This window comes from Fukomys damarensis, unplaced genomic scaffold (genome assembly GCF_012274545.1).
Source record: "Fukomys damarensis isolate Sample0158 unplaced genomic scaffold, DMR_v1.0_HiC HiC_scaffold_32, whole genome shotgun sequence".
NCBI classification, from domain to species: Eukaryota; Metazoa; Chordata; class Mammalia; order Rodentia; family Bathyergidae; genus Fukomys; species Fukomys damarensis.
Genome location: NW_022900944.1, coordinates 45,174,902 through 45,201,971, shown reverse-complemented (window position 1 = coordinate 45,201,971; position 27,070 = coordinate 45,174,902). Strand labels below are relative to the sequence as shown.

At 46.9% G+C, this 27,070-nt stretch overlaps 1 protein-coding gene across 2 annotated transcripts in view; it reads right to left on the bottom strand.

The window, feature by feature from the left end:
- The window catches only part of Cdh13 (cadherin 13), a 962,550-nt gene that overhangs the window by 330,826 nt on the left and 604,654 nt on the right, over positions 1 to 27,070 (bottom strand). For both annotated transcript variants that reach the window (XM_010618349.2, XM_010618348.3), the window contains exon 6: positions 22,877 to 23,021. In XM_010618349.2, the coding sequence (XP_010616651.1) occupies positions 22,877 to 23,021 (145 nt within the window). The remainder of the gene's footprint in view (positions 1 to 22,876; positions 23,022 to 27,070) is intronic.

The window sequence follows — 27,070 nt, the reverse complement described above, 5'->3', positions numbered from 1 at the left end:
TTTTTTTTTTTTTTTTTTTTTTTTTTTTTTTTTTTGGTACCGGGAATCGAACTCAGGCCCTTGCGTTTGAGAGGTAGGTTGTGGAACCACTGAGCTAAATCCCTGGCCCATTAGATCTCTATCTTAAAACAGTTCCCTGACTATGTTCCTTCCCTAGCCCAAAGGACAGTCTCTTTACACTTTGATAGTGCAAAACGCACAACTCAGGGGAACTCCAGTCTGGGAACTGTTTTCCACACAGATATTACATTACTGAATCAAACACTGTGAACATAGTAGCACAAGTACTGGCTATAGGCTTTATCAGACATATAAGGTCTTTTTAAATACAGGAACAAATAATAAATACACTATTCATTTTTCTAGAAGTAAGCATCTCCAAAAATTTAGAAGCCAATGAAATGTAGCTTGGAATCTTCTTGAGGGTCATATGACTTTTCCTTTATAATAGTCAAACGGATACAAGACTTCTACCTCGAACAAAACATAGGTGTAGCATTTAAATACGCTTGGAACACACTGATGTGTTTTCCCAAATCTCACCATTTGCAAGTTAAAGAGTTGGACTAAGTCTTCACTTTTTCTCCATTTAAATCATATAGATCTGGTCTTTGTTTTAGGGAAAAGCAATAAGCATGTGAAGAAAACGTACAGTGGATGTGGAACATCATTAGCTGGACCCTTGTGGCAAACCCATGCCACCTTCCCGTCCTCCCTCTGTCCTGAGAGTCTGCCCCGAAGGGCTGTGGAAGCCCTCTGACTTCCTTTTGGAGGTAGAGACGGGGGTGGCTGCATGAGGCCAAGCCAGGGTGCTGTGGCCTTGGTCCCTCCCTCCGCGTTGCCTTGGGCCGCCGTGTCCCATGTGAAGGTCTCTGTTCCCAGCAGCCTCTTCTCCAGACTGCTCTCTCCTTCGCAGGTCCGGGACGGCACGGCTCTGTTCTGACTCCACTCTGACTCCACCGATAGCACCCTCTCCTTTGCCATTCCCCATGTAACTCGGGCCTCCTACGACCTTCCTAATTCAAGGGCGCCATCTGTTTCTCGCTGGGATGCTCATGTACACAGTAAACATTTGTAACACTGTTTTTCAAAGATTTGCTCAGTCTCATGGAAGTATCCAAATACTGTAAACTCTGGCTTTGGAAAGTTTTCAAAGCCAACTGTACCATCAGTAATAAAGATGATCGATTCCACTGACGAGACAATGACAATGTGGGAAAGTTGACGTCCGTGCTTTGTTCAGCTTCTCTTCTATAAAGATTCCATTTGACTCTGCGAAATGTCCCCTGCTTGGCTTCCTTTATCCCTCTGTTTTGCCAGCTTAGCACAGTTTAGTGCCACCCATTCCCTGTCTAGTCCTTTACAGCTCTGCATGTTTCGCTACAGAGAGCAGAGATGAGGGACCAGTTTGCATCTTCTATGACCGGAGGAGACCTTTTCCCCATCTTAGAGAAAGCAGCTCCCCTCCCTGGACTCAGCGTCCTCTAGTGCGGGGTGCTGTGAACCTCCCTTGTGGGATGTTGCAAAAGCCCCAAGAGCGAGCTGTGTTCCTGAAAGCCTTCGAGCCGAGCTGGCCCACAGTGGGTGCTTGAGTATTGTTGGTGACAGCGAGGGTGCTTTGATGGAGCAAACTTGCCCTGACCACCCAGAGGCAGACGGAGCCACCAATAGCCCAGGCCACCCCACCTGCCCAAGGGCTTCCTGAGCATCCTGTGGACTTCGGCAGAAGGCCTGCCATGTGGGCTGCAGGAAATGAACACTCCCAGGGCCGCGAGGAGGGACTTGTGCAGCACTGACCAACTGGAAACCTGGCCGTCTGTAAAGTCCTGCATCTTGTACCATGCAGAGGTTTCCTGCACGTCAGTCATTCCCGAGGCAGCACTGCCAGGACCCACAACTCAGTCATCTCCAATGCACTTTAAATGACTTTAAAAATTTAACCCAGCTCTATGAAATGACGTGAGTAAGATTATGGGAATGATGGACTAGGCATCTCTTAGTCAGGTATCAAAATAAATAGCGATGAAAATAACAGTTCATAAAAATTATCTTTTATGCCAGCAAATATACACATGGCTCACATTAAAAAACTGCATTTTCAAAAAAGTATTCTCGTGCCAAGAAAGAAAAGAATACAGGAGGCAGCATGCAGGAAAAAGGTGGGGTGGGGTGGATTCTCTCATTAGGACTCAGAGACCCGGATGTGGCCTTCCACTGAAGGGAAAGAAATGAAGGACAACGTGACTAAAGACGCAGAAGGAGAAGGTGACATCTATGGGAGAAGGCCAAGGGGGAGGCAACAGAATGCAGAATTAAAATTTCAGATAGGAGAAGGTTCAAAAGGCTAAAATTAATAATGTAGGAAATGGAGAAGGAGGAGGAACACATATCCCCTAAGATACATGAGAAACTTTGACTATACAGAGAAATAAAGGTGAGAGCTAAACTCGGGCGATCACTTCAGGTGGCCCCCATTGTGTTGCCAAAGTAGAGGGCAAGAGCAGTTGCAGGGGAGCCAGGTGGTCAGGCCTGGGGTTCACTCTGACTCTGATAGCACAACAGACGTTTCGTGTGTGCCACAGATACAAGCCTAGGGCTCAGTTTAGGTGTGGCTGCTGATTCTGGAGAACACACGGTGGCGAGGGTCACAGAAAGTGGGCAGGGGAGGCATCCAGAGGAGGGACTCTGCTCACTCTGAAAGGGAAGAGGCAGGTGCAGACCTTGTGCTTACGTTAGCATCATGAATGATAACAATAGCGCATGCAGGAGGGAAGGCGTGGACAATTGGGGAATGAGTCGGTTTTCAAAAGTGTAGGAAAAAGCCAACAACTAGGAATGGGGAACAATTCAGTGAGGGTTCAGGAATAGAAGAGGGGTAAGGAAGAGAGGACACATGTGAGCCCTTGTATTATCTAAAGCCATTAAATTCTGCCCACAATTGGTAAACATGTAGGAGCGACAAACAGAATGGGGGTTTTGGACGGTGATTCATAAATATGTAATGCATTTGTTTAATGTTTATCTTATATATTGATATTTGTAAAATTAGAAGGGCAAAGGACATAGGATGAAGCTCAGGCAGTGACTCACTGAATGTGCAAAATAAGCACAACAATGTTTATATTAAAAGTAAAAGAAGGCTTTCAGTAAGTTAGCAGGGTGCAAGACCAATATTGCAAAAATCAGCTGCTGTACAATAGCAACAGATGGTCCAAAAATGAAATCAAGAATAATTCAATTTATAATAGCATCAGCATTTAGTAATAATATGTAAGAATAATTTTAACAAAATAAATGCAAGACTTGTATGTGTAAACTACAAATGATTGTCAGAGGAAACTAGGGACTTAAACAGACACCCTATGTTCATGGATTGAAAGACTGAATATTGTTAGGGTAGCAATATTTTTCAAGTTGATCTACAGAAGAATTCAATGCAATGCTTATCAAAATCCCTCTTACCTTTTACTTAATTCATTACAGAAACTGACACGTTGATTCTAAAATGCGTATAGAAATACAAAGAGCTTGGAATAGGCAGGGCAATTGCGAAAAAGAAACAGAAGTCAAAAGCACACTGAGATACTTTATACACAGCAAGGTGACTGTAATACAAGAAGGGCAACGCGTGTCGGGGAAGTTTGGGGAAATCAGAAACCTCACTATCACGCACTGCTGATAGAAACCTCAAGTGGTGCCCCTGCTCTGGAAAATACTCCCAAAGTGTATCAGGAGGTTGCCTAGGGTTACCGGACGACCCATCCCAGGCGCACGCTCCAGGGAGGATCAAAGTCTGCGTAGTGACTCCCTTGGGAACACCCAGAGCAGCCTCATCCTTGGCAGCCCAAAGACCGGATGGCATCTCTCAGCAAGCTACCAAAGGGTGAATGAAATGTAAACTCCGGTGACGGACGTTAGTAAACGATAAAAGAGAACGAAGCACTGATGGATGCTACAACGGGCCGGGCCTTGAGAGCATCACATGGGGTGAACAAATCCAGACCTGAAGGCCCTGCAGCGTCTTCTTCCACCCACGGGAAACGTCCCCAATAGGCGCAAACTGCAGCCCACCACCGCAGCCCTGAGCCAACAAGCTCCTGCCCAACTCTGCCAGGGACCGGGGCTCGCCCCAACACTGGGATGAGCTCATGTTGCCAGGCGTGCTGTTTCCATTTAATAATCGATTTGCCCACAGAGCTCCTTGAAGCAGCCAGGGTGAGTTCCTCAAAAGAGCGCTCTGGTGTCACGCGGAAATTCAAAGTATTCACGATCACGAGCCCTTCCCCGGGATGTGTCGCTAAACGTGTCCCTGGGGCTGCTTCAGAGGCCATTTTAAGAATCACATTGTTATTGGGAATGTTTGAAAATTCTAAGTTAGTAATTAATTCGGAGTTGGACTTTTGCTAGTTGGTACGTAGTTTATAAGTTTAGGTTTTTACATATTCCTGCTCTTCCATTGTGGAAAGCAGTTTTACTCATAGCTGGGATGCAGAAAGGATAATGAAAAGCACACAGTGTGTTCATTTTCTATTGCTATTGTCACAAATCCTACCTGTACCCCCATAACAGCTCCAAACCACAACAGTTTTGGTGGCTAGAAGTCTGGGCTCTGTGGGCTCAGCTGGGTTTCCTACTCAGGGACACACAAGGCCAAAAACGAGGTGTGTGGGCGGGTAGTGTTCCTTCCTGGGGCCTCTGGGGAAAGTCCTCGTCCCGGCTCATTCAGGACATTGGCAGCATGGGCACTCAGCACGAAGCTCTGCCCTATCTCCTCTCATCTCCTCTGCTGTGTCTCTTGCCTCTCTCTCTCCCTCTCTCGCTTTAACGCCTCTGGTTTTTTTGGGGGGGGTTATTTTTGTTTGAGTTTTCATTTCGTTTTGATTGACAAATCATAATTGTCTACCTTTCGGGGGGGGTACAATGCAAGGTGTTAATACATGTATACAACTCGGTGTGATTAAATCAGGCTAATTAACATATCCATTATCTGAGAAATCCGGTCATTCGAGCTTGCGTGGGTGAATTTGGAGGACATTGCCGTAAGTGAAATAAACCAGGCTGGGGATCTCAGTTCTGTGTGGGTCTAATAAAGCTGAACACAGAAGCAGAGAGCAGAAGGCCGGTCACCAAGAGTGGGGAGAAAGAGAGGGAGTGGGCGTTTTCCATCAAAGAGTATGAACTCTACGTAGACAAGAGGAATGGGCTTTGAGATCTGTTTTCCAGCAGAGTGACTGTAATCATAAGCAAGGTATTATGTATTTCTGCTTCTGCTCTTAAAGGCTCATGTAATTATTTGTGTCCACCTGGCTACTCCAGGTTAATTTTCCAATTCTAACGCCGGCTGTTGACCTTTATTACCCTGGCGGGGTCTCTTCTGTCATGTGAAGTAACCAGAGAAGCAACAACAGAGGGTGGAAAGGCCAAAATTCTGGCTATGACAGTATGATGGTTTACTGTGTCAGCCGGACGGGACACGCGGTCCAGGGTCTTCTGGACTCAGTTGCAGCAGTCTCTGGATGTCACTAACATTTGGATCTGCACACCGAGTAAAGCAAACGGCCCTGCCCAGCCGGTGGGGGGCGTCCAATCAGTGCCATGCCCAAGTAGGACTAAGTCCGAGGGCCCGCCTTCCGTCGGTCGGGCTGTAGCAGGAACACTGGGCCTTCCCAGTCTGTGGACCCGAAAGGACACGTGGGCTCTGCTCAGGTCTGGAGCCTGTGAACTCCGGGACTGGTGCTCACACCCCAGTCCTTGATTCCGGGCCCCTGGGCTCAGACTGAAAATACAAGTGAGTCGACTTTCCTGTGTCTCCAGCTACAGATACGGGGATTTCTCAGCCTCCATAATCATGTGAGCCAATCCCTTACAATAAATGCCCAAGCACCCTGGAGTAGCCTGGCTTCTGCTTCACTGGCGCCTAAGCTTAATCGAGTCACTGCTGTTCTGGCTCTGTTTCTCCTACGGGCCGAGGGTTTAGCGTCCCCTCTGTACCTCGAGCTGTTCTGTGCAGACATGTAGAAGCATCTGGGAAGAGACTTGGAGAACCGCAGGGCTCAAGGGAGTTCCCTGCCCACCAGGTTCAGGTCGCTCTCTCTCAGCGAGAATCTTTATCAGCTCCTCAGGATGATGCGAGGCCAAATAAATGCACCTTCACAATTCTCGGGCTGATACCTTAGAATAGTTTCATCCACTCAGCAAACATTTTGTTTTTTGAGCATTGGCTTTGTAAAGGCAGCTGGTGCAGCTGGAGTGAGTGTGAGGGAGGGGAATTCAGCAGGATTAATATCGTGGTCCCTGTCTCCAAGTTGCTCACAGTCTCCTCCCCCTGCCGGTGCGAGGGGTCGCAGTCCCAAGCCTCCTGCAATGACAGCGAACCTATGGCACGTGCGCCACAGCGGGCTGTTTGTATCATTGAAAGCTCTGAAAGGTTCTCCACCCCGGGCCTAGGCTGTTGACGATCCTCTGTGACATTCACTGTCTTGCTCTCAGCTCTCCCAGACCCTGTGGCTCTCACTGCTGGTCTGGGGAGGCGGCAGTGCCTATCCAGGTGCCTCAAGATGGCCCTGCACTCAGGACCTAGGGGACAGTCTCCCTCGTCCCAGCTGTCTCCTGTGTGTCCTGCTCACAGATGTCACGGGCCAGGTTCCTTGGTGCTACATATCTTAGAAGCCTCAGAACTTTACCAATGAAGAGACCAGTTTCATTTTGTTTCTTTCACCTATTAACCAAGAAACCACCTCTGTGATGCCCCTCCCTGCCGGTGAGTTCTCAAACTCATCATAGAAATCTTGGAAAATGTTGGCTTCTCCTTCATGTAAAGACCTCTTAACCACTGGCTACAGTGTGAGGATCAGTCCCTGCCCAACCCCAAACCCACTTCCAATATCCTGTGCCCCGTCCCACCACATATTCATGCACGCACACCTGCACATCTGCACATAGACACGTCAGTATAAATACTATTGTGTGACTCCGTGGTCACTGTGTGTGACGGGAAGGCCAGGTTGTGCGCAGGGCTTGTTAATGAAAGACCCATGGGGACTTGTGGTCAAGCCCGCATTCCTAAGGAAAAGCACTGACAGACACTGCCCTTTCCTCTTTTCTTCTTCCTTGAACAAAGATAGAGATTTGATGTCTAGAGCTGTGATGGGTCTTGCAGCAACATGGGAACATCCAAAGACTCACAGAGATGCCACCTGTTAAGTCACGGCAGCATCAGCAGCAGCCACCCACCTCCCATTTCTGCAAATACAAGAAAAATCCTCTGAGATGGTGATGCCAGACTAATTGCTACCTTGTTACCTGCAGCAGAAAGCACTTCTGATTGAGACCTTAACAGATGATTTTAATCTCTTGGTTACACTTTTCTAACCCTAGAAAATTTTATGCCAGCAATGTCTACCTTTATTTAAATGCAGCGTGGCCTTGCCCTTTAAGTTGCAATTAGGACCAGGCATGGTTGGACGGTCTCATGCTAGGAGGGAAAATCCTCCTGGACAGGCAGGACCTGGAACAGCTTTGTAGCTTCCGCTCAGCAGAGGCCCACACTGCAGTCTTTGTTGCTTGCCTATTGCGTCTCTCATAGGCAGTAAAATATACATTTCCATTTAGATGCACAGCATTGGCTGGAGAACAGCACTGGATGCTTATGTTAGAAGCTGGCGAATAAGGTAAGTAAGTTTCATCACGGGGGACAGGGAGCCACACTAAGACGTAATTATCCAGGCCCAGGCAGAGGAAGCGCAGTCTCCTCGGAGGCAGATGGACTACGAGGTCAGACAGACCCAAACTCACACGGCCCCTCCCCTGACGATCTGTGCTAATGTCTCTGTGCTCCCACGGGACCTTCACGGAAACATGGGAACAAACAATGCTGGGCACCACTAGGAGGATGAAGAGGGATGTTGGGTGTGAAAGTGCCTGTCCCAACGCCCGCCTCTGCCCCAGGAAGCAACCGTGGCAGCTTGCGGAGGGAGCAAAGATGTCTGTGCGAAGCGCTCCCTGAGCTCACAGCTGGTTGATGGAGGGTGGAAGAGAAGTGAAGGCCTTTAACCCGCACACCTTGCTCCAGAAGGCCAGGAAGATTGCAGGATGGTGGTGTGCAAAAGCCGTCTTTTGTCAGAGCCCACCTGCTCAGCTGTAACTGTGCTGCATCTGAAATGCGCTGGGGTCGGCCTGGAGACAGGTCTCAGGACGCCTTCTGAACACAGGTGTCGGTGGAGATTTATGAAGGGCTATCGAACTTGAACCATTGATGAGCTTCCAAAGACAGTATTTCAGTGGAAACTAGATTTTTTTTTTTCAAAGAGAAACACTCAGTGGGTCCCTTAGGAGACTCTCCAGAGTAATTTTTAAAATTTAATCAATGAGAATATTTTACAGATGGGGATTCCTTAAAGTGAGAGAATATGAAAGTAGATGAGAAACAGATCGGCTAGAAAACAATCAAATGAATTGAAACGGGAGAAGGTACGATTCCATCAGGAACCAGTGGGCCCTTTGCCCACATATATTGTCTCATTTACCTGCAGTTTCACACTGTCAGGTAAGCAGAGTGCAGGTACACTCTAAGAGGTATGACTGGAAAAATATGGTGATTGCTTAAATTAAAAACAATCAATACTGTAAAAGACACATTGCCATTAACTTCCTTCAAAATCCTTCCCCTCACTTTGACCAATTTATTTCATTATTCTTGTTACTTTCTAAAGCAGCTCTGGAAGGCTTCTTTCGTGACTATCCTTAGTTGTGCTGTTATCATTAGTTTCGTGAATATCCTTAGTCGTCACCTCAATGTCCTGAAATGATTTAAAATATTAACTTTCTGTTGTTATTTTGACTTTGGGGAAGAGCCAGGAGTCTCACGATCTCAGGTCTAGTGGATGAAGTAGATGAAGGTGCATTATGACGTTTTTACAAGCCTGCCTTTCCATTGGATGGCACTGGGCAGCCGCACTCACTGCAGTTTTGATTCATAAAAAGGGCGGTCTGAGAACAGAGTCAGGAAGTGCTACGAACAATGGAACAAGTATGTTCACAGCAAGGAGGAATATCTTGAGGGGGCTTAATGGCAGTGTGTCTTTTACTGTAATAAAATGTTGTATTCAAACATTTATTGAATATTTTCATCACTCTATGTTAGATGATACATTCTATTTCAAATAATTCAGAATTTGCATAATTCAAGACTAATCTTGACAAAGAGTGGTTCATATTCAACTTATAAATCAAAGCATCATCTCCTCTGGCAAGAGCAGATTTACTGTGAAAATGAACCTTATCTTTGATGACAGAAAGGAGCAAAGTTTGGATACTTGCTACATTCAACATAGAAGAACCCCCTGTCTAGTACACCAGTGTGAAGGAAGCCCAGCACAAAAGGCCACAACTGTGATTCTGTGTATATGAAATCCCTGGACAGGCAAATCTAGAGAGCAAGGAAGCAGATCTGTTGTTTCCTAGGATTGGTCAGCCCTGAGGGAAATGAAGAATGATTTCTTAGGGTTACAGTGTTGCTTTCGGAGGTGATAAAAGTGCTCCAAGATGGACTGTGGTGATGACTGCACAATTCTGTGAATATACTAAAACCCACTGACTCATACATTTAAGTGAATCAACTGGCGAATTGCATGGTTCACGAACTATATCTCACTAAAACTCGTACATATTCACGTCTGTGTATTTTATGTATGAAGGGAGGAAGGGAGAGGGAGAAGGAGAGGGGGAGAGAGGGGGGAGGGAGAGAGGGAGAGAGAGGGAGAGACCTAGACATCTGAAATGTGCTTTTTGACAAATGCTTAAATTTGGAGAGCATATTGTCTTTAATTTGGTGCACAAACGAGACTTTCTTAACATTTCTGTACTGCATCATTTCAGATTTGCTTAGATCAGTTTCATACAAGATGCTTCAACCATGGCTGTCACCAATCCACTAAGAGGAAACAAAGGCTCCAAGCAACACAGCTGATAGGAGAAGAAACCAAGACTGGAATTCAGCTCTGCAGCTCTCCAGAGCTTTCCCGCCCCTGCAAGCTGCTAGGTGTTGTCACTAAAACCCTCTTGAACCTGTTACCATTGAACAAACTCACAGAGGGTAATGAGCAGCCACTAGGTGATCGTGGTAACTGTATACTTTGGCAGGAACAGTGTTCAAAGCCTGATGTACATTTGCTCATTGGCTCTCACTGTTACCCTTTGGTTGCTTGATCACAGTCTTTGCCATGCACAAGGTTGGTCCAACATGCTCTGGTCTTAGGATTGGCCATGGAGACTTACTGGAAGCCAGGTTTTGGAGATGGGAGCAGTGATCTCAGCCCTTGTGCTATGTTCCTGCTGGGACACACCCACCTCCCTGGAAAACTGACGGTCCATCGTCAGGATGCACATCCAGTTGACTCCCTGGCAAGAAACACGTTCTTCTCTGAAAGCCTCCTGGTGCCCTCTTAACATTCCCTTGTGTCCTACCCTCCTTCACCAGTGACTTAAGTGAAAGCTGCAAGATAGCATGTATTACTGAGCATATTCAGCTCATCAGTGGGGGAATAAGACCAGTAGTAGAGAATCACAACAACTATTCTAAGAAAATTTCCCTTCCAAGGCACAGAGTATGTTTTTAACCTAATAAAAATATCTAATGACAAAGAGAACTCAGAATGCTTTCTGAAAAGCACTTTAAGGTAATGGAGGAGACAAAGACCATTTTTGCTCCAATAGAGATTCAATTTTCTAATTATCATTCTACAACTGATGGCAAGAAATGAACACAGAGGGGTTGAATGTCTCAGGCAGCACAGCGTAGTGGTTTAAAAGCCAGGCCCTAATTATTTGGATCTATAATTCTTACTGACTGAATGGCTCTGGATATGTCAGTTGTTATTAGATCTGGCTACACAGACAGATAATCTGTTGTAACAGCGAGTTAAACAAGACAGAATTTTCTTATTAGCCCATGTAAAACAGCCCTACAGAGAGGCAGTCCTGGGCTGGCACAGCATTCTACAGGCAAGAGAGTCCACTGTCTCCCTATCTTTCATCCTACCTTCCCAGGAGGACACCTCCTAGAGCAAGGTATCTGCTTAAGTCGTAGCTATCATATTCTTATTCCAGGCAGCAAAAAAGAAATAGGTGGAAGAAAGAGGACACCAGGACTCTCTTTCTCAGCTGGGTTGGCTCCCTTCAGTGTTCATCCCAGAGACCTAACTCACACCCCTGCTTATAGCTCACTGGCCAGTAATTCATCACATGACCATAGCTAGCTGCAAGGGAGGCTGACAGTTTTTAGATGGCCACATTGCTACTGTAATACACTGTGCTCTGTTACTGAAGGACAGTAGGATAGATATTGAGGAATAAACTGCTGCTGCACTGGATAGGTTGTTTCTGACTTCATTAAGCTTTACTGTCCTCATGGGAAGCATGGTGGTGGTCCTAGCATCCCTTTCTTAGGACTGCTGAGCACAGGAAAGCCCTCTGCAAGGGTCCTGCAATAGCATGCCCCTCTCCTGGGGACAACACAAAGTGTTTTCAGGGGCCAAGACTTCCTAGAGCTGACCCACTGCTTCATGGATTCTGATTCCCTAGGACGTTGCTGTCAGCAGAAGCAGCCTCTTAGCTTAGCTCTGTTTTAGATTCTGAGGTTCAAGTTTCAGTGAAGCCACATCAAGTGAGTGGAGAATCCACCCAGATATTTTTTGTTTGTTTTGAGACAGGTTTTCATTATGTGGTTCAAGCAGGCCTCGAACTTACTATGCAGCCCAGACTGGCCTTGAACTTGGCCTCAGCTTGCCTGTAGCCTTCTGCTTCAGCCTCATAAGTGCTGGGATTATAGGTGTATACCACCACATTTGGCAGCCCAGACATTTTTAAATGATGGATCTCAGAGAAAACTCGGTTAACTCATATCTGGCCTGGCTTATAGATTCAGTATGAACATATGCACTAGAGAGAGAGAGTGAAATTGCATAAGCAGGAAGAGAAACAGAAGAGCAGATGGGAAAGTGGCTTGTGGAGTTGGGTTTGAGGATTTGAGGGGTCACGGTACAAGTCAGGTGAGGTCCTCCCTCCATCATCCTGGAGAGAGGGACCTCTGCTAAAGATGCAGAGCCCAACTGTGGAAAAAGGAACCCTGCCTACACCACAGGAGCAAGGCATCACGCCGGCAGCCTGTTACACCCCAGGAACACAGCAGACAAAGACAGCCACACATTAAAGTAGGAAATCAGAGCAAGATGGAAAAAAACGTCAAAACTCTTCAAACCCAACTTCTCAGAAATCTTTGAAAAAAGAGAGCCAGTCTCCTAAATAATAAAATAGCTTTGGGTACTATATCTGGTTTAAAAAATTGAAGCCTATAATTAAAGTAAGAAAGCTATAAGTCTATTAAAATTTTTCTTTGATTCTGGAAAACTCAATTCATGACCTATATTTTATAGAACATACACTTGAAAGGGCCTGGATATGCCCTCTTCCCACAGAACGTAGCACAATGAATCTCTTGCACTGACTTGAGCAGGAGGTGGCTCTATCCGCAAATTACTCCGGGCTTTTAAAGTCATCTACTGTACACCCAGGCGAGGTGCACCAGAGGAGCTCTTTGGACCAGAGGACGTGGCCGCTCTGAACTCTAACCCAGAAGGGATGGGTGCTGGAGAGCCACAGAGCTAGATGCAGTGCTGCCCATGAGTTTCCTGTGACTGCACATCCTTCCTAACTGACATTTGCCGGTCATTCTGACAGCCCAGCAGCTTGATAAATCCATGGGTTCTCCTCAAGCAGTTCCCAAACCATGGCTGGGGGAGGATCTGGATGTATCTGGGGAGCCACTGCCGCTGCAGGGGCTGCAGAGAGCCACCTTCCAGGCCAGGTCTGGAGTAGAGCTGAAAACAGTGGGCGTTGTTCTCTGTCTCCTGCTCTCCTTCCCTCTTTCTCTTGCCTACACACGCATGTGCACACACATGCATAGACACACACTTGCAACTAGGTGCATGCAGATGTTCCCTGGGCTTTGGGTTGAGGCCCGGGCTTCACTTCTCCTGGGTAAAATGGGAAAAGGACAGTGGGTTTTACAGATGAGATGAAGGAGAACAGGAGCTGGAGTCACACAAGTCCAAGTTCAAACTGGAACTTTATCACCCACTCGCTGTGTGACCCCAGAAAAGTAACTGAACCTCTCTGAGCCTCAGTGTGCTCCACTGTGCTTACCCCTGCTCCCTCACTCCTATTGTGGAGTGCCCAGTGGCTTGGTGGCTTTCTCCTGCGTGGCAGTGAGCACACCGTGCAGGGGCTGTTTTTCTGCTGACTTTCTGGCTGGTTTGCAAACTGTGAGGATCGAGGTGTCTGAGTTTTAGGCACCTCATCTCCCACCTCCCTGAATGGCAGCGCGTCCTGCACGCAGCAGGTACTCTGGAGATACTTGTTGAAGAATGATCAACTTGCCAATAAAGACAAATGCTTACTTAGAAACTGAATAAAAAGGGAGGATTATAGTGATTTGAAATTTCAGCCACGAGGGGCCATTTGCCCCGAATGGAATTTATCGGGCAGCCACTGCGGGAGCTGGGGCACTGCTGAGTGCTGAGAAGACGGGACAAAGGGAAAACAGCCTGACTCCCTTGGCCTTAAGCTTACAGCTGAAGGAGAAGGCTGAGGGCAGAGTCCAGCTCACACCTGAGAAAAATTTATAAACCTATTAAGGTTTACAGCATTGCCGTAACTCCATAAAGAGGGCATCAGTATATAATCCCGTGTGATAAAATGAGTAAGTGCATCACTCCCCATTTTTGCAGCTCGCCATGAGGACCCCAGGTGATCTCTTCTTGCCATCTGCTTTGTTGTCACCCTGGCCCCGGGGTTGCAGTCATCTCACTCTTGGAACGCTGAAGCAGCCCTTCTTGCACTATTTTCCTTTCCTATGGAATAGCGCAAGTTCTCTCTGAACAGTAAAACCAGGTCTCACCGCACTCTCCTGCTTCAAACCACCCCAGGGCTGGCTACTAAAAGCATCATCAAGATGTACAGGATCTGCAGACTTCTTCGCAGAGAATCAGGTAGTTCGCATTTTTCGCTTTGTGGGACACAGAGCCTCTGCCCCAACTGTCCAATTCAACCAACATTCATGAAATCTTTATAGATGAGCAGGCATGTCTATGTTCTAATAAGACCTTAGTTAAAAATAACAGGCAACTGCTATACAGATTCAATGCAATGCCAATTGAAATTCCAACACTATATTTCACAGAACTAGAAGAAAGAATCCAAAAATTCATTTGGAACCATAAGAGACCTAGAAGAGCAAAAGCCATCCTAGGCAAGAGACACATGGCAGCGGGTATAACAATTCCCTATTTGAAACTATACTACAAAGCCACTGTGATAAAACAGCATGGTACTGGCAAAGAAACAGATCTGAGGATTACTGGAACAGATAGGAGGACACAAAAACAATTCCAGATGTACTCAGCTACCTCATCTTTGACAAAGGAGCAGACCATCCCCAGTGGAGGAAAGATAGCCTCTTTAATAAATGGTGTTGGAAAAACTGGATCTCAACCTGCCAAAGATTAAAACTAGACCCTTACCTTTCACCATGCACTAAATTAAAATCCAAGTGGATTAAAGATCTAAATATTAAAACAGAAACACTGAACTTACTGGAAGATAAGTTAGGCAGAATTCTTGAAGACACTGGCATAGGAAAAGACTTTATGAACAAATCCTCAGTAGCACGGGAACTAGCAGAAAGAATCAACAACTTGGATCTCATCTTATTAAAAAGCTTCTGCACCACAAAAGAAGCCATCAACAGAACTAAGAGAAAACCTACAATGTGGGAAAAATTTTTACCAGCTGCTCCTCAGACAAAGGACTATTATCTAGAATATATAAAGAACTCAAAACAATCAGACCCCCCAAATATAAAGACCCGATTCAAAAATGGGCATTTGAAATGAACAGACATTTCTCAGACAAAGAAGTAAAAGCAGCAAGTAAATATATGAAAAAATATTCCACAACACCGGTCATTCAAGACATGCAGATGAAAACAACACTGAGGTTTCACCTCACCCCACAAAGAATGGCTGCTATCAAGAAATCAACCAATAACAAATGTTGGCGGGGTTGTGGGGAGAAAGGAACCCTTCTCCATTGTTGGTGGGAGTGCAGACTGGTGCAACCACTATGGAAATCAATATGGAGATACCTCAAAGAGCTGGGACTAGAGGTTCCATTTGACCCAGCCATAGTTCTGCTGGATATCTTTCCAAAAGAATTAAAAGAATTATATCACAGTGATATATGTGCACCTATATTTATAGCGGCATAGTTTGTAATAGCTAAAACTTAGAAACAGCCCATCTGCCCATCAGTTGGAAACTGGATAAAGATGATGTAGTTTTTCTATAAAATGGAATACTACTCAGCCATAAAGAATAAGAAATTAGATTCATTCATAGGAAAATGGATACATATTGAGGATATACTCCTAAGTGAAATAAATAAGTCACACATGTGTAAATACCAAATAGTTCCTCTAGTGTGAAAAACTATAATAGTACATAAGATTCTAAGGAGATAATTGACAATGTGAAGTAGGAAGAAAAGGGCTGCAGGTGTAGGAAAAGTAGGAAGGGTAGGGGAAAGGTAATAAGGGAAAAGAACAAAGAGGAGAAAATGAAACAATGGAAATAAAGTGTTTGTAAATGGGGAGGAGAGGAGGAGGTGATGGGAGGGAAGGGACAGGGGAAAAAAAGAGAACCAAGACCTGTCATGTAGAGGTCCAAGACCCCAGTGATGAATGTCACTGTACTGTATACCTAAAATGTACCAATAAACTCAATTAAAAAATGCAGGCAATAAGTACCGCCTTGATCCAGGGCCAGCACTGTTGACTGGCTCTTCAAACCATCTTGCACTTCCTTACTTTCCGGAAGTCTCTGTGGGCGCTACTCTTACCGCTGCCCTCGGTGGTCCCTCTGCCTGGAATGGCCTCCCTCCACACCTTGGCCTGGTGTGCGCCTGCCTGCACAGGTGCAGCATAAATGGCCCCCGGGGTCCTTCGAGGCACCTCCCTTGACCTCACCGCCATTCTCCCACATGGCAGTATTCTATTTTTCCAAAGTGCTCCAGTAATTTTTGTTAATGATGCTTCTCCTTCTACTGAAATGTCTTCGGACATTAGCATCATCTGTGCTCTTTGGTCACCTCTCGGTCCCCGGCACCAGGACATTTCCTGGCTCCAGGCAGCTGCCCTGCATAAACCTCCTGAATGAATTTGCCAAATGGAGGGGCTGTGAGGGGTTAATTTAAAATATGGGCTTTCCTGAAGGTAGAACTGTCGGATCCACTGTGGATCTGCCACTCTGCTGTCCTCAGCTCCCGAGTTAACTCCCCCGAACTATCCAGAGTGGACACAGGCAGCAGGGGTAGTCCTGGCAGTGGTCAGCATGCTCTGAGTCCCCACACCTCCAGGACCTGCGCAATCGACTCTGTGGCAACCATATTTCTACCTTGGCTGGAAATTCCTGTTCTTTCTAAAGGGTATAGAACGAACACTCAGTTTCTCAAGCTACTGAAGCTTTTTACCCTTTTGCCACCTTACATTACGGTTTATTCTAATTGCTCGCATCAAGTTTTATTTTTAATTTTAAATATTTGACATCACAAATCCTTTCAGCGCCCAAATGAGGAGTGATGGATGGAGAGTTTCCATCTTGAGTCTAAAGCATACCCAAAATATTATAGGCTGGGCTGTTGAAGGTTTCCCTTGACAAAGAGGCAATTTGCTCGAGTCCAAAAGCTGAACCTCTGCCTCCAGCTTACCTGGAGGACAATGGTCTGACCTGGGAGACAGGGCCAGGGACAGGTGCACAGGCTGGCCCAGGAACAGAGATCTCACAGATGGAAAGAAGAGGGACTCAGGAAGCAATGTCCTGTCCCCTCTCCAGCTAGCTCCAGCTTCATGGATGCCCACATGAACATAAGGGGAAACAGGGCTACGAATGAGAATGAAAAGAGCTGGTTTTGAAGTTACCCACATTAAAGATGAGACACCGAGTTATACTGGCTGGGTACCCTTCGGCAGGCCGAGGGGTTCAGGCATTCTCCCCTGCCTCGCTAGACCTTCTGGTATCTTGAAGTTTCCACTGAACCGACAGAGTATCCCTAGACATGCTTCAGGGACCATTGGGAAGGGATGGGTAGAGGGAAGGGAGGTTTCTGGCAGCTGGGACAGGTAAGCTGAATGTCTGGTTCGAAGCCTGTGTGACATGTCCCAAGAACACTGACATAAGAGTTACTTCTCAGAGTTTCAGTCTCTCAAATGGCCAGGGAGATTTAATGGCTAGCAACATATGCCCTATTCCACTTATTTCTAGAATTTTTCCCTTTGGAAAGTTGTCTCTGACTGGAGTACGCAACTCTTTTGTACCACTTCACCGATGGCCACTTGTGCTGGAAAAATATGCACCATCGTTCAGGTGCTGCCTAGTCCAGTGCAGAGGCTCTTAGGACTTTTAACTACACCCTTCCTGGGCTACGCTTCCCAGCCAAGGTTCTAGCAGTGACAAGGAAAGGCGCCGGCAGCAGCCACTGGGTTCCTCTGCCTCGACCACAGAGTCCAGGGTGTGTTGTATGGGGAGGTGGCCCTGTCATATGCAGACATAGCTGAAGACATGACCCCGAAGAGTCGTAGCTATGGGACAATGCAGAGAATCACATGAGCAAAACCCACCGGCAGTTCATGTGCAAGGGGTGCGACATCTTCCTTCCAGAACTTAGCTTAGATGTGGAATAAAATCTTTGGCATCACTCAACTATCGATCAGAACATCATAAAGCATGTCCTCCTCCCCACTGTCCTCCTTGCATGAATTTATCCTGAATGAACGGTCACTGAAGGCGGAAGGGTTGAGAACTGGTTATAAACAAGTGCAGAGGAGGGAAAGCAGCTCAGATCAATGGGGGACGGGTTCACTAGCAGACCCAGGTCTAGCTGCTTGCAGCAGAGGTGCAGCTGTATGTTCACTGATTCACAGAAGTATCCCCAGTGCCCTGGGGAGTGAAGGAAGTGACTCAGACAAGCAAGCAGAGTTCTGTCTCTGTGAACCCCTGTACCTGCAACTTGCAGAGATGCACAGAGGGACCCCAAACCAGGACCGCCCCCCAAAAGCCCCCTGACCATCTCTGGATAGTGAGACTTGGCAGGAGTGTACTTCCTCGCCCTTAAAAACACTGAAGGGCCAGGGATGTAGCTCAGTGGCATTGCACCTGCCTCGCAAGCACAAGGTCCTAAGTTTGATCCCCATTTAATAATAAAAAAAAAAAAAACCCACGGAAAAAAGTTGAATTCTTTTATTTTTAATGTCTTACTTAAGAAAGCAAATAAGCAACATGATCGCATGCCCAATACTCCAGAAGCCCAGGTGATTAGCCGGGACAGCTGAGAATACCAGAGATTATGACTTAAAAGCCTGAAAATACCAGTGAGGAAAAACCTAACAGCAGGTGGGCCAAGGAGCCACATTACAGTCATTGCAGCAAAAAAGAGGTGGCCATAAAAGGGACTTTACTACCAGGCCATCCCAATAACTGAAGGCTTCACATGGAGCCAGGTGCCAAATATCACCTATCAAATATCATAGCTATCTTTATTTAGCTGAAACCTTTTGGGAAAATAGCAACTGCCAAGCCATGTGAGCACTCAGGATGGCCATTATCCCAAAGGGCACTTGATCAGTTATTTTCCTTCATGTCTGGTCCGGTCAGACTTGTTTAAAAATTGAAGCAATTGTGTCTCGAAGTGGAACTCAGGTGATGCTGGAGGAAAAATCAATGACAAAAAGCCCTTCCCAGCCTCACGCCCCCTCTTCAGAGAGCCATTCTCACCCTGAGAACAGATCCTGCCCACCCGCCGCCCCACAAGCGTCCCATCTGGCTGAGTGGCAGCACCTGCCTGCCACCCTCTCAGCTGACTGACTTCCTGCCATTTCGCTGTGCGGCCACGAACGCCAAGGGAACAGCGTGTTTGTGTGGTCCCGCTGTGACCCGGGAGCCCAGAACAGCAGCGCAGAGGCGGGCTCAGTCAAAACACTGGTGGGAAAGCAACGGTGAGGAAGGGGGCCGAGGGAGAGGGCAAGCATCCTGGACCTTCAGAAACAAGAGGACGAGGAGGGGCCTGCTACGCTTTTCTAAATCCCTGCCCCAAGGCAGCTGTACATGCACAGGGCCCCTTCCTCAGGCGTCGTCCTTCACGAAGGCACCCAGACCACCAGAGGCATTGGTGCCGGCGAGCCCTCCACAGGTCTCAAGGACCCCAGCCATCTGCCCTATGCTCATGATGTCCTGGCATGTGCTGGGCATTCAGAAAACGGCAGACCCCACTGCGCAGTCGGGGCCTGGGCCCCATGAATCAATGCCTTGTGACTGACTCTGTGTAAGGAACAGCTCGTGATGGGCAAAGTTCAGAGACCATTATTTTCTATCACGCTGCCTTCATCCCGGAGTGATTCCTCCAAACAATACCCAGGAGTTTGGCGCAGAGCAGCTGGGAAGGGTGACCTTCCTCCGCGATGGATTGGCGCTGACGGCATTCAGGTACGCGAGAACATGGGCCGGATGCTTGGTTTGTTGGGAGATGGATTCTCCTTCACACTAACTGTGTGTCCCTTTGCTGTACCTTAGCAGAAGGGTACCCTGCTGGGATGATAGAAGCAATCGTAGTAGGAGCACTACTTCAACATCTATTATGTTCTAGAGGCCGGGCACAGCATGCTGTCATTTAACCACTCACAGAGCCTCTCAGGTGAGGACAGTTCCATCCGGCCCCACCTGGCGCTAGGCCCCAAGGCATGGGAAGCAACAGCTACACAGTCTGTGGGGCCCAGTGGAAAACAAAAACGCGGGGCACCTCATGCAACAATTATGAAAAGTTTCAAGACAGCAATGACAGAACATTAACGCAAGCAAGAGTGCTTCCGAGCATGAGCCTTTGTGGGGCTGCATGGGTCACATCCCGGTCAGCTGGTCCCAGTTATGTGGGCTCAGAAGAAGTGATGGGGGATGACAAGGACCTCAGTGTTGTACCCTCTCTGCCCAGAGCACTGAGCAATAGCTTGCTTTATACTGCAAGGTGCATTGAGCCTGGCTATTAACCAGGAGAGCTGCTCATCTTCCATCAGGAGCGAAGTCAGCTCATCTGATAGAACTCGCAAATACCCTCCACAGACCTGCAAAGAGATCGCCATGCAAATGCTGCACAGAAGAGACCTGGGGTCCAGGATGCCCTTGGGAGGTCTGAGCCTCACATCAGGTCTCAGAATAGACTCATCTTTGAGCAGACTCCAGTGCAGATCCAGCCAGAATCAGACCACAACATGGAAACAGATCGGCAAAGAGAGCAGCCGTCCTCCACATTTCCCACCCGAACTTCTGGAAGGTGCTGGCCACTGCCAACCTGGTACGTGGCAAGAGCCCGGGCCTCGAAGCCGGACACATGGACACTGGTTCCATCCCTTCCACCAGCTGAGTAGCTGTGGTCCCCAAATCTCTTTGAGCTTCAGTTTTCTCACCCGTAAGATGGGCCTAGTGGTGTAAGAGATGGTTTGGTGGAGAAGATGCAGTGTGTAAGAGTCCCTGGCCCACAGCGAGGTTTGGCTCTTATCCTGCTGGGATGGTTGGGGGCTATTTTCATCGTGGAGTGAGGGGGCAGATGGAAGAGCTCATGAATGAAGGTAGAGATGCAGGCTGAATACCAAATGGATGACTTCTCTATCTGGCTGGGGTCTTATTGGTATAACTTAAAAATGGGTTGGCTGGAGTGTGGGCAGGAGAGGGGTAACACCACCTTTCCCAGAGTCCTACTGTCCTCATGGATGCCACTGGGGCTGTCTTTCCTGTAGTTCTCCTACAAGAACTAAGTAATTTAAGTGGTTTTCTTTTCAAAGTTCTGTTTTGCAAAATTTCTATGTTATTGACCCCAAATTTGACTGATTCTATTTCAACGTCTGCTCTACAGTTAAACCCAGAAGGTACTGAAAAAGAAAACAATGAATCAGTTCAAATACTGTGTTGCCGGAGGCAGCTATCCCATACCGACGTGCAAGACATTATGTATGTTTATGGGATAATACCAATCGTAAACAGAAGTTCGCGGTGCTTTATGTGTTCCAGAAGATGCATCTACCCCTAACTGAATAGCTTTGTGCTTTAAGAAATTCAATGTGCATAAAGGATTCTATTTTTTCTTGGAAAATATGACATGTATATAAAGCAATAAAGTTGGAACTAAACTCGAAGGAAGGACACGGTGGAAGGCAAATTGGACATCGTCTGATCACATTCGCACATAAAATACAAAGACACAGGCATGCTACAGTGTCCCAACCGAAACCACTTCCATTTACATTTAGAACACTTTTCCCACCATCCACATTCCAGTCCCTGGTGTACAGGCTCTGGGGACCACAGATGGGAACCGAGAATCTTTCCATTCTTCTCACACTCTGGCCTCTTTAATAGCTTTCCCCCATCAGGTCTCCCAATTTGTTCTGCACATCAGCTTGTTTGAATAGAGTTCTGCAGACATCAAACCCAGACTCTAGGGTCTTTCTCCCCAGAAGCCCCCTCTCTCCCAAAAGCAGCCCACTGAGAGGTGCCATGTGGCTGGTCTGCCCTGAGGCCGTCAGACTTTGCCCTCTGTCCTTCTGCCCATCACTGAAGGCCTCTTTTCACCACTCCACCTCCCCTTCTCCCCCAGATGCAGGCTGGCACACACAGCAAATTCACCTTCATTTGTACAGAGTACCATCAAAGCTGTGAAGGCAGAGGGGTGCTCCTGCCCTTGGGGGTTTTGATGAAGTGCACAGAGGCCCAGTTCCTTGAAGCTGAGGGAGGTTTTGGGCATCTTGCATATGATTATTCACCCGGTAGTCTGGGATGGTTACCATGACAACACTCCCAGAGCCTTCTGTGTCTAAAAGCCATTGATACATCCCATCAACTCAGCCGAGGGGGAAGAGGCAGTCGGAGCAGTCCTCCGATTTCCCACTCCATTCTGGCTCCTGAATGACTATTTTACTTATTTTTTGGACATAATCTTAGACTTGGAAACACTGATACTTTTAATCAGAGCATTTTTTTTTCACTCAAAAGTATTTTACAGCTTAAAATCAAAGTCCAGTCTAGGAAAGATTTTTCTCCTTTGTTCTTCACTTGCTCTAGCCTTGTACTCCTGAGTAACTTCTGCTGGTCATGAAATGCTTTAATTAGTATGTTCTGGTTCTATAAAGGAAACTCTAAATTCTAAAACTTCCCAGATGGGTCAAACACAAGAAAAAGACAGCAGTGAGCTTCACAGTACCCTTGAGTGATTTCCATAACAGCAGGTACTTGCATTTCCAGAGAGAGAGAAAAGGTCCTGCCTTTGGCCCTGTGACTGAAGACAAAGGGTTTTTCCATGTACAACTTCTAAGGACAGGGAAACAAGTCCCTACCTGTTTCACCAAAATGTTCTCATTAAAAGGCAATTATGAGAAGGAATACATAGTGAAGGCTTTAGTTCTCATCAAAGCTCCACTGACGCACAGAAGTTCAGTTACCAGAGCGAGCATGCTATTTCTACTGCACCCCATATCAGCCGTGCCTCAGAGACTCGGGCCGGGGCCATCTCGGACGATCACCCTCCCAGAAGGGGAAGATATTTTTGTAACTTGTACCAACCCCACCGGCTCTGTGCTTTGTCTTTCCAGCCCTTGCCTCTATCCCAGGAAACGACACGTTAATGTCCACGCATGCCAAGGAGTTGGGACAGTAATTACACAGGGTCTGGAATTGCCGAAGATCACAGCCAAGCCATCAGCCCACGGCGAGGCAGTTTGACCTACCTGTAGGGGACCCTTCCATGACGTGCCCAACGTAGGGGCCTTCCCGAAAGGTGGGCCTGTTGTCGTTCTGATCAATCACGATGACGTCCAGAGGCACCGGCCCCTCCAGAGTTTTGCCGTTGATATCAGCGGTCTCCACGAACAGCTATTTGAGCAAAGAGATTGGGGAAGAAAAAAAGGCATTAGTTCAACTATGAAAATTGAAATCAAGTTCCCTGGAGAAAGTAGGTTGTATCAGCAATTTTACGAGCCCCAGGCGATAGTCAAGCTTTGGTCTCAGTGGAGAGTTACTGGGACTAGAATAGAAGCTAAAATATTCCGGAATAAAAGGCGAAGATCAAGACATGTTAGAGTCCCCCTTGGGAGATTTACAATTAATTCATCAAATTTGCAAGGAAAGTTAAAAAGAACCTTGCAATCAGCCAAAGCTGAGAAAACGTGCTTATATTGTTTCTGTTTTTCCAACATCATTACCCTTAAAAGGAATGTTATACTAATAAAAATAATCAACTAAGCAGTTATGAACAGAGCACACTAAGAGATAACAGAAGTGTTTCTGGTGATATTTAGGATAAATTCAGGTCCCTAAGATTTTGCAGGAGGCCTGAATTAGACCTTGCGATTCCTGCCCACCAGGTCCTTTATAAATTAGAGAATTTCTCAATTCTAGAAAACTCTTGGATGGGGAACTGCTTTCAGGTGTCAATGAAGACAGCAGCATAAGAAACAGCTTTATTGTTTGTCTTAGAATCAAAGCAGTACCGCCTGGCATCGGCAGGGACTCACAGGGCCCCGTGTCCTCTCTTTCTGTGCTTTATTCAGCCTTCGTGTTACTCAGCAGTAACGGTAGCACTTCTCAGAGGAAAGGGCAAAGGCCTCTGCAGGCGTGGTCCCGGGGAAAGGGTGTCTGCACTTGGGATCCCAGCACCAGGTCACGACCCGTGTGACCTCGAGGAAAAGAACGGCTCAGCTTCCTCATCTGTAAAATGGGGTCAATAAATCATCATTTGTCGGAATAATAATCACCAACAATTAGCCAGTGCTTTCTTACGCAATCTGCTATATTCTCTCCCTTGAACATCTCAGTAACCCTGAGGGCCATTGGACAGAAAAGGGACTGTAAGAAAATAAAATTAAACTGGTGGGGTCCGGATGTGACCTTGGGAAGTCTCTAATCACCAGACACACTTCCTGAAACACTTACTCTATATCCCTAACAGCTATCACGGCTTTCACTATTGTCAATTCTGTTGTCAAAATCAGCCTGAAATGGGAAAATGAGTAAGAAACACTCGATATAGTTGAGTGTAGCTCTCTGCCTCTCCTGCTGATGGTGTAACCCTTTCAGAAAACAGCAACAAAAACCAGGAAAGTCTTCTATGATTTGCTCTATCTTAATCCCCCTCCTGCTCCTATTGGAGCTAAGCTGCATTACACAGATGAAGATATTTGCTGCACTGTTCTTATGACTAATGAAATTACACTGGCGGCCACATAAATGCCCAGGGGAAGGGGATGAATTGGATTCATGTTTATGCCACCAAGTTATAGACCTCAGGTTAGGGTTAGATAAAATAGTGAAATCTTGTTGCTCTACTTAAACTAGTGAGTGAAAATACACAAAATAGAGTGCACGTTGTATACTTGTGGTGTAGAGACACAGGGAGAATCTGAAGGTAGTAAGCAAGATGAAAGGATATTACTTCACTCTTAGCAAATTCTCACACGTATATGCATGTGTGTGTGTGTGCACACAAGCCAGGCTTCTGGGGAGATAAATGGGAGTGTATCTTCATTAATTAGGAAAAAATTAAGTGGACAGAACCACTTAACATCTCACCCCTAAAAGAATTTACAAAGGAGGAATTTTATATTTTTATGGTTCTAAGCCCTTCGGAGAGTACTGCTAATACATCAATCTAACTTTGAGAGCAATTTCATGCAATAACAGGTTGGTTTTTTTGTTATCTCAAAACAGCCAAGGATTTGACTTTAGTGCAACCAAAAGAGACCTATGTCTAAATATAACAAGCATTTTGAATCTGAAACCCAAGCTTGCACATTCTTTGAGATGTGGCCAGAATTCTTTGCTGTAGGGAGATCAAAGAATTGGAATTCACTTCATCAAGTGTACACAAACATCGGAACTGGGAGGGGCAGACCACAGATCCATCCCAACACAATGGAAAGACAGAGAGATGACAGGAGACCAAGCTGGTCAGGAAGGGTGCAGAACATGGAGCAGAATTGCAGAGAGCCAGTTATGAGGTAGACAACTTGATCTTTTTTTATGTTAAAAAATAAAACAAACAGCCAGAGTTTGACTTTCAGATTATTTTTTGACAAACAAAGCAAGACTTCAGAATGGTCTTTAGAAACAGCAAAGTACTGCTAAGTGGCTTTCCTCATTTTAAAGATAATTTAACAAAAGTTATCTGGGGAACCTGACATTCTATCTCAGGCATTGTGCTGAAGTGTGAACACAAAAAGGGAACCTGAAAAGGTATCGTGGTGTGGACAGACAGATGGCCGACAGAGAAAAATGTATGAGCAGGACAATTTCAGTTAGAGCTTAGGGCCATGAGGGTGTGAAACTATTTTATTTCCTGAGGTCTTGCCATTCAATACCAGATTTAAACCCATTAAAAACTGTAAAGTTGGTTCTTAAAATTGGCCTCCTTCAAGGGCCTAACAGGCAACCGTGGTTGGCCGCTGACCTCTGAGCTGGCACGGATGAGCACATTTCTATCACTGCAGAGATCCAACACAGGGTCACAGGTGCTCACAAGTGTGCACAGGGCACAGATCTGAGAACAAATGGTTGAGAAAACCTTGTTGCCCAGGGAACATTTCAGCTGAGGCTCGAACAGCAATAAAATGGGAGTAGATAGCAATAGAAAAATGAATGGAGAAAGAGTTCTAGGGAGCAGGAGTAGCATGTACAAAGGCACTGGGGTAGGAACAAAAGTATTACTTTGAAGATGGGGAATGATATAAGATGAAGTCAAAAAAATGACACCCAACTCCGAATGAAGTGGGCTGAGGTTTGTCTCGCACAAGATTTCTTACACAGAAACGATGTGAGCCAAGCGAAGGGAGAGCTTTCTTCCTGTGACGTTCTGGGAAGGCAGGGACAAGGAAGGAGACCGACCCTGTGTGGCAGTGACCACAACCTCATCCTCCCCTTCCCCAGAGAGAGTCTTCTCCCTGTTCTCCTCTGAAGGCCAGACCCAGAGTCAGCAAAGGTCAAACTTCCGGAAGTGAGGCTCTCACATCCCAGAGGGCACCCGGGAAAATAAATGTTAGCTATGTTCTCGCCTTCCTTTTCTCTTTTTCTAATCGCATTGCTCCAAATACACAAAGCTTCCGTTTGGCAAGCCTTGAATGGCATTTGGTGACAGGTTCTACTGGCTCTGTTTGAGTCTCGGAAACAAAGGATGGAGCGCACTGGAAGGGCCGCATTCTGACGCAGGCTCTGGCGGTTTAAAGCAAGAAGCCACTCTGTCCAGCCTCCTGTGAGAACAGACAGGCAGCTGGGGCGGAGCGGGGGGGCGGAGAGGGAAATGGGAGCCCGCATCCCCGCCTGCCCTGGCTAGGCCCCAACTCAGACTGGAGTTCTCTCCCCAGAGCTCGGTGAGGTGTGACACGGAAATGTTACGGAGACTACAGCTGGGAGAAGCTCCACGCAGGGCAGCGAGAGAGGCGGTGCACAGGCGTGGGGTCTAACGATTCATCGGGAGGCAGGTAGCCCGAATCTGACAGAGGACACATCCGGCTGACCTGTGCGCGTGTGTGCTACACCTTGCCGTGCGTTCACGGTCCAGGCAGAAGCAGCGGGGGCATCCGATGCCGCCTGGCACACGGGACTGGGGGCGGTTTCCAGGCCCTGGAGAGCTGGGGACAGCGTTCCCGGGTAGCGATCAGCAGAACAAGCTTTCCCACGGATACCAACTCTTCCAGCTTCTTCAAATCTTCCGCTGTGCATGAGGAGCTCTTCGAGGGAGCACACTGGGTCTGATCGTTTCCCGAGATGCTTCAAACAGCGGAAGTAGAATTGCTCACTAACTGAAAAGTGAGGCGCTGCTGCAGGAAGGTAGTAAACAGGGAGAGGTCCAGCCCCACCTGTCGGGCAACACCCACCCCTTCACTGCCTGCGACCCACCTCGGGCCTCCCAGCGCACGTCTGGGGCCGGC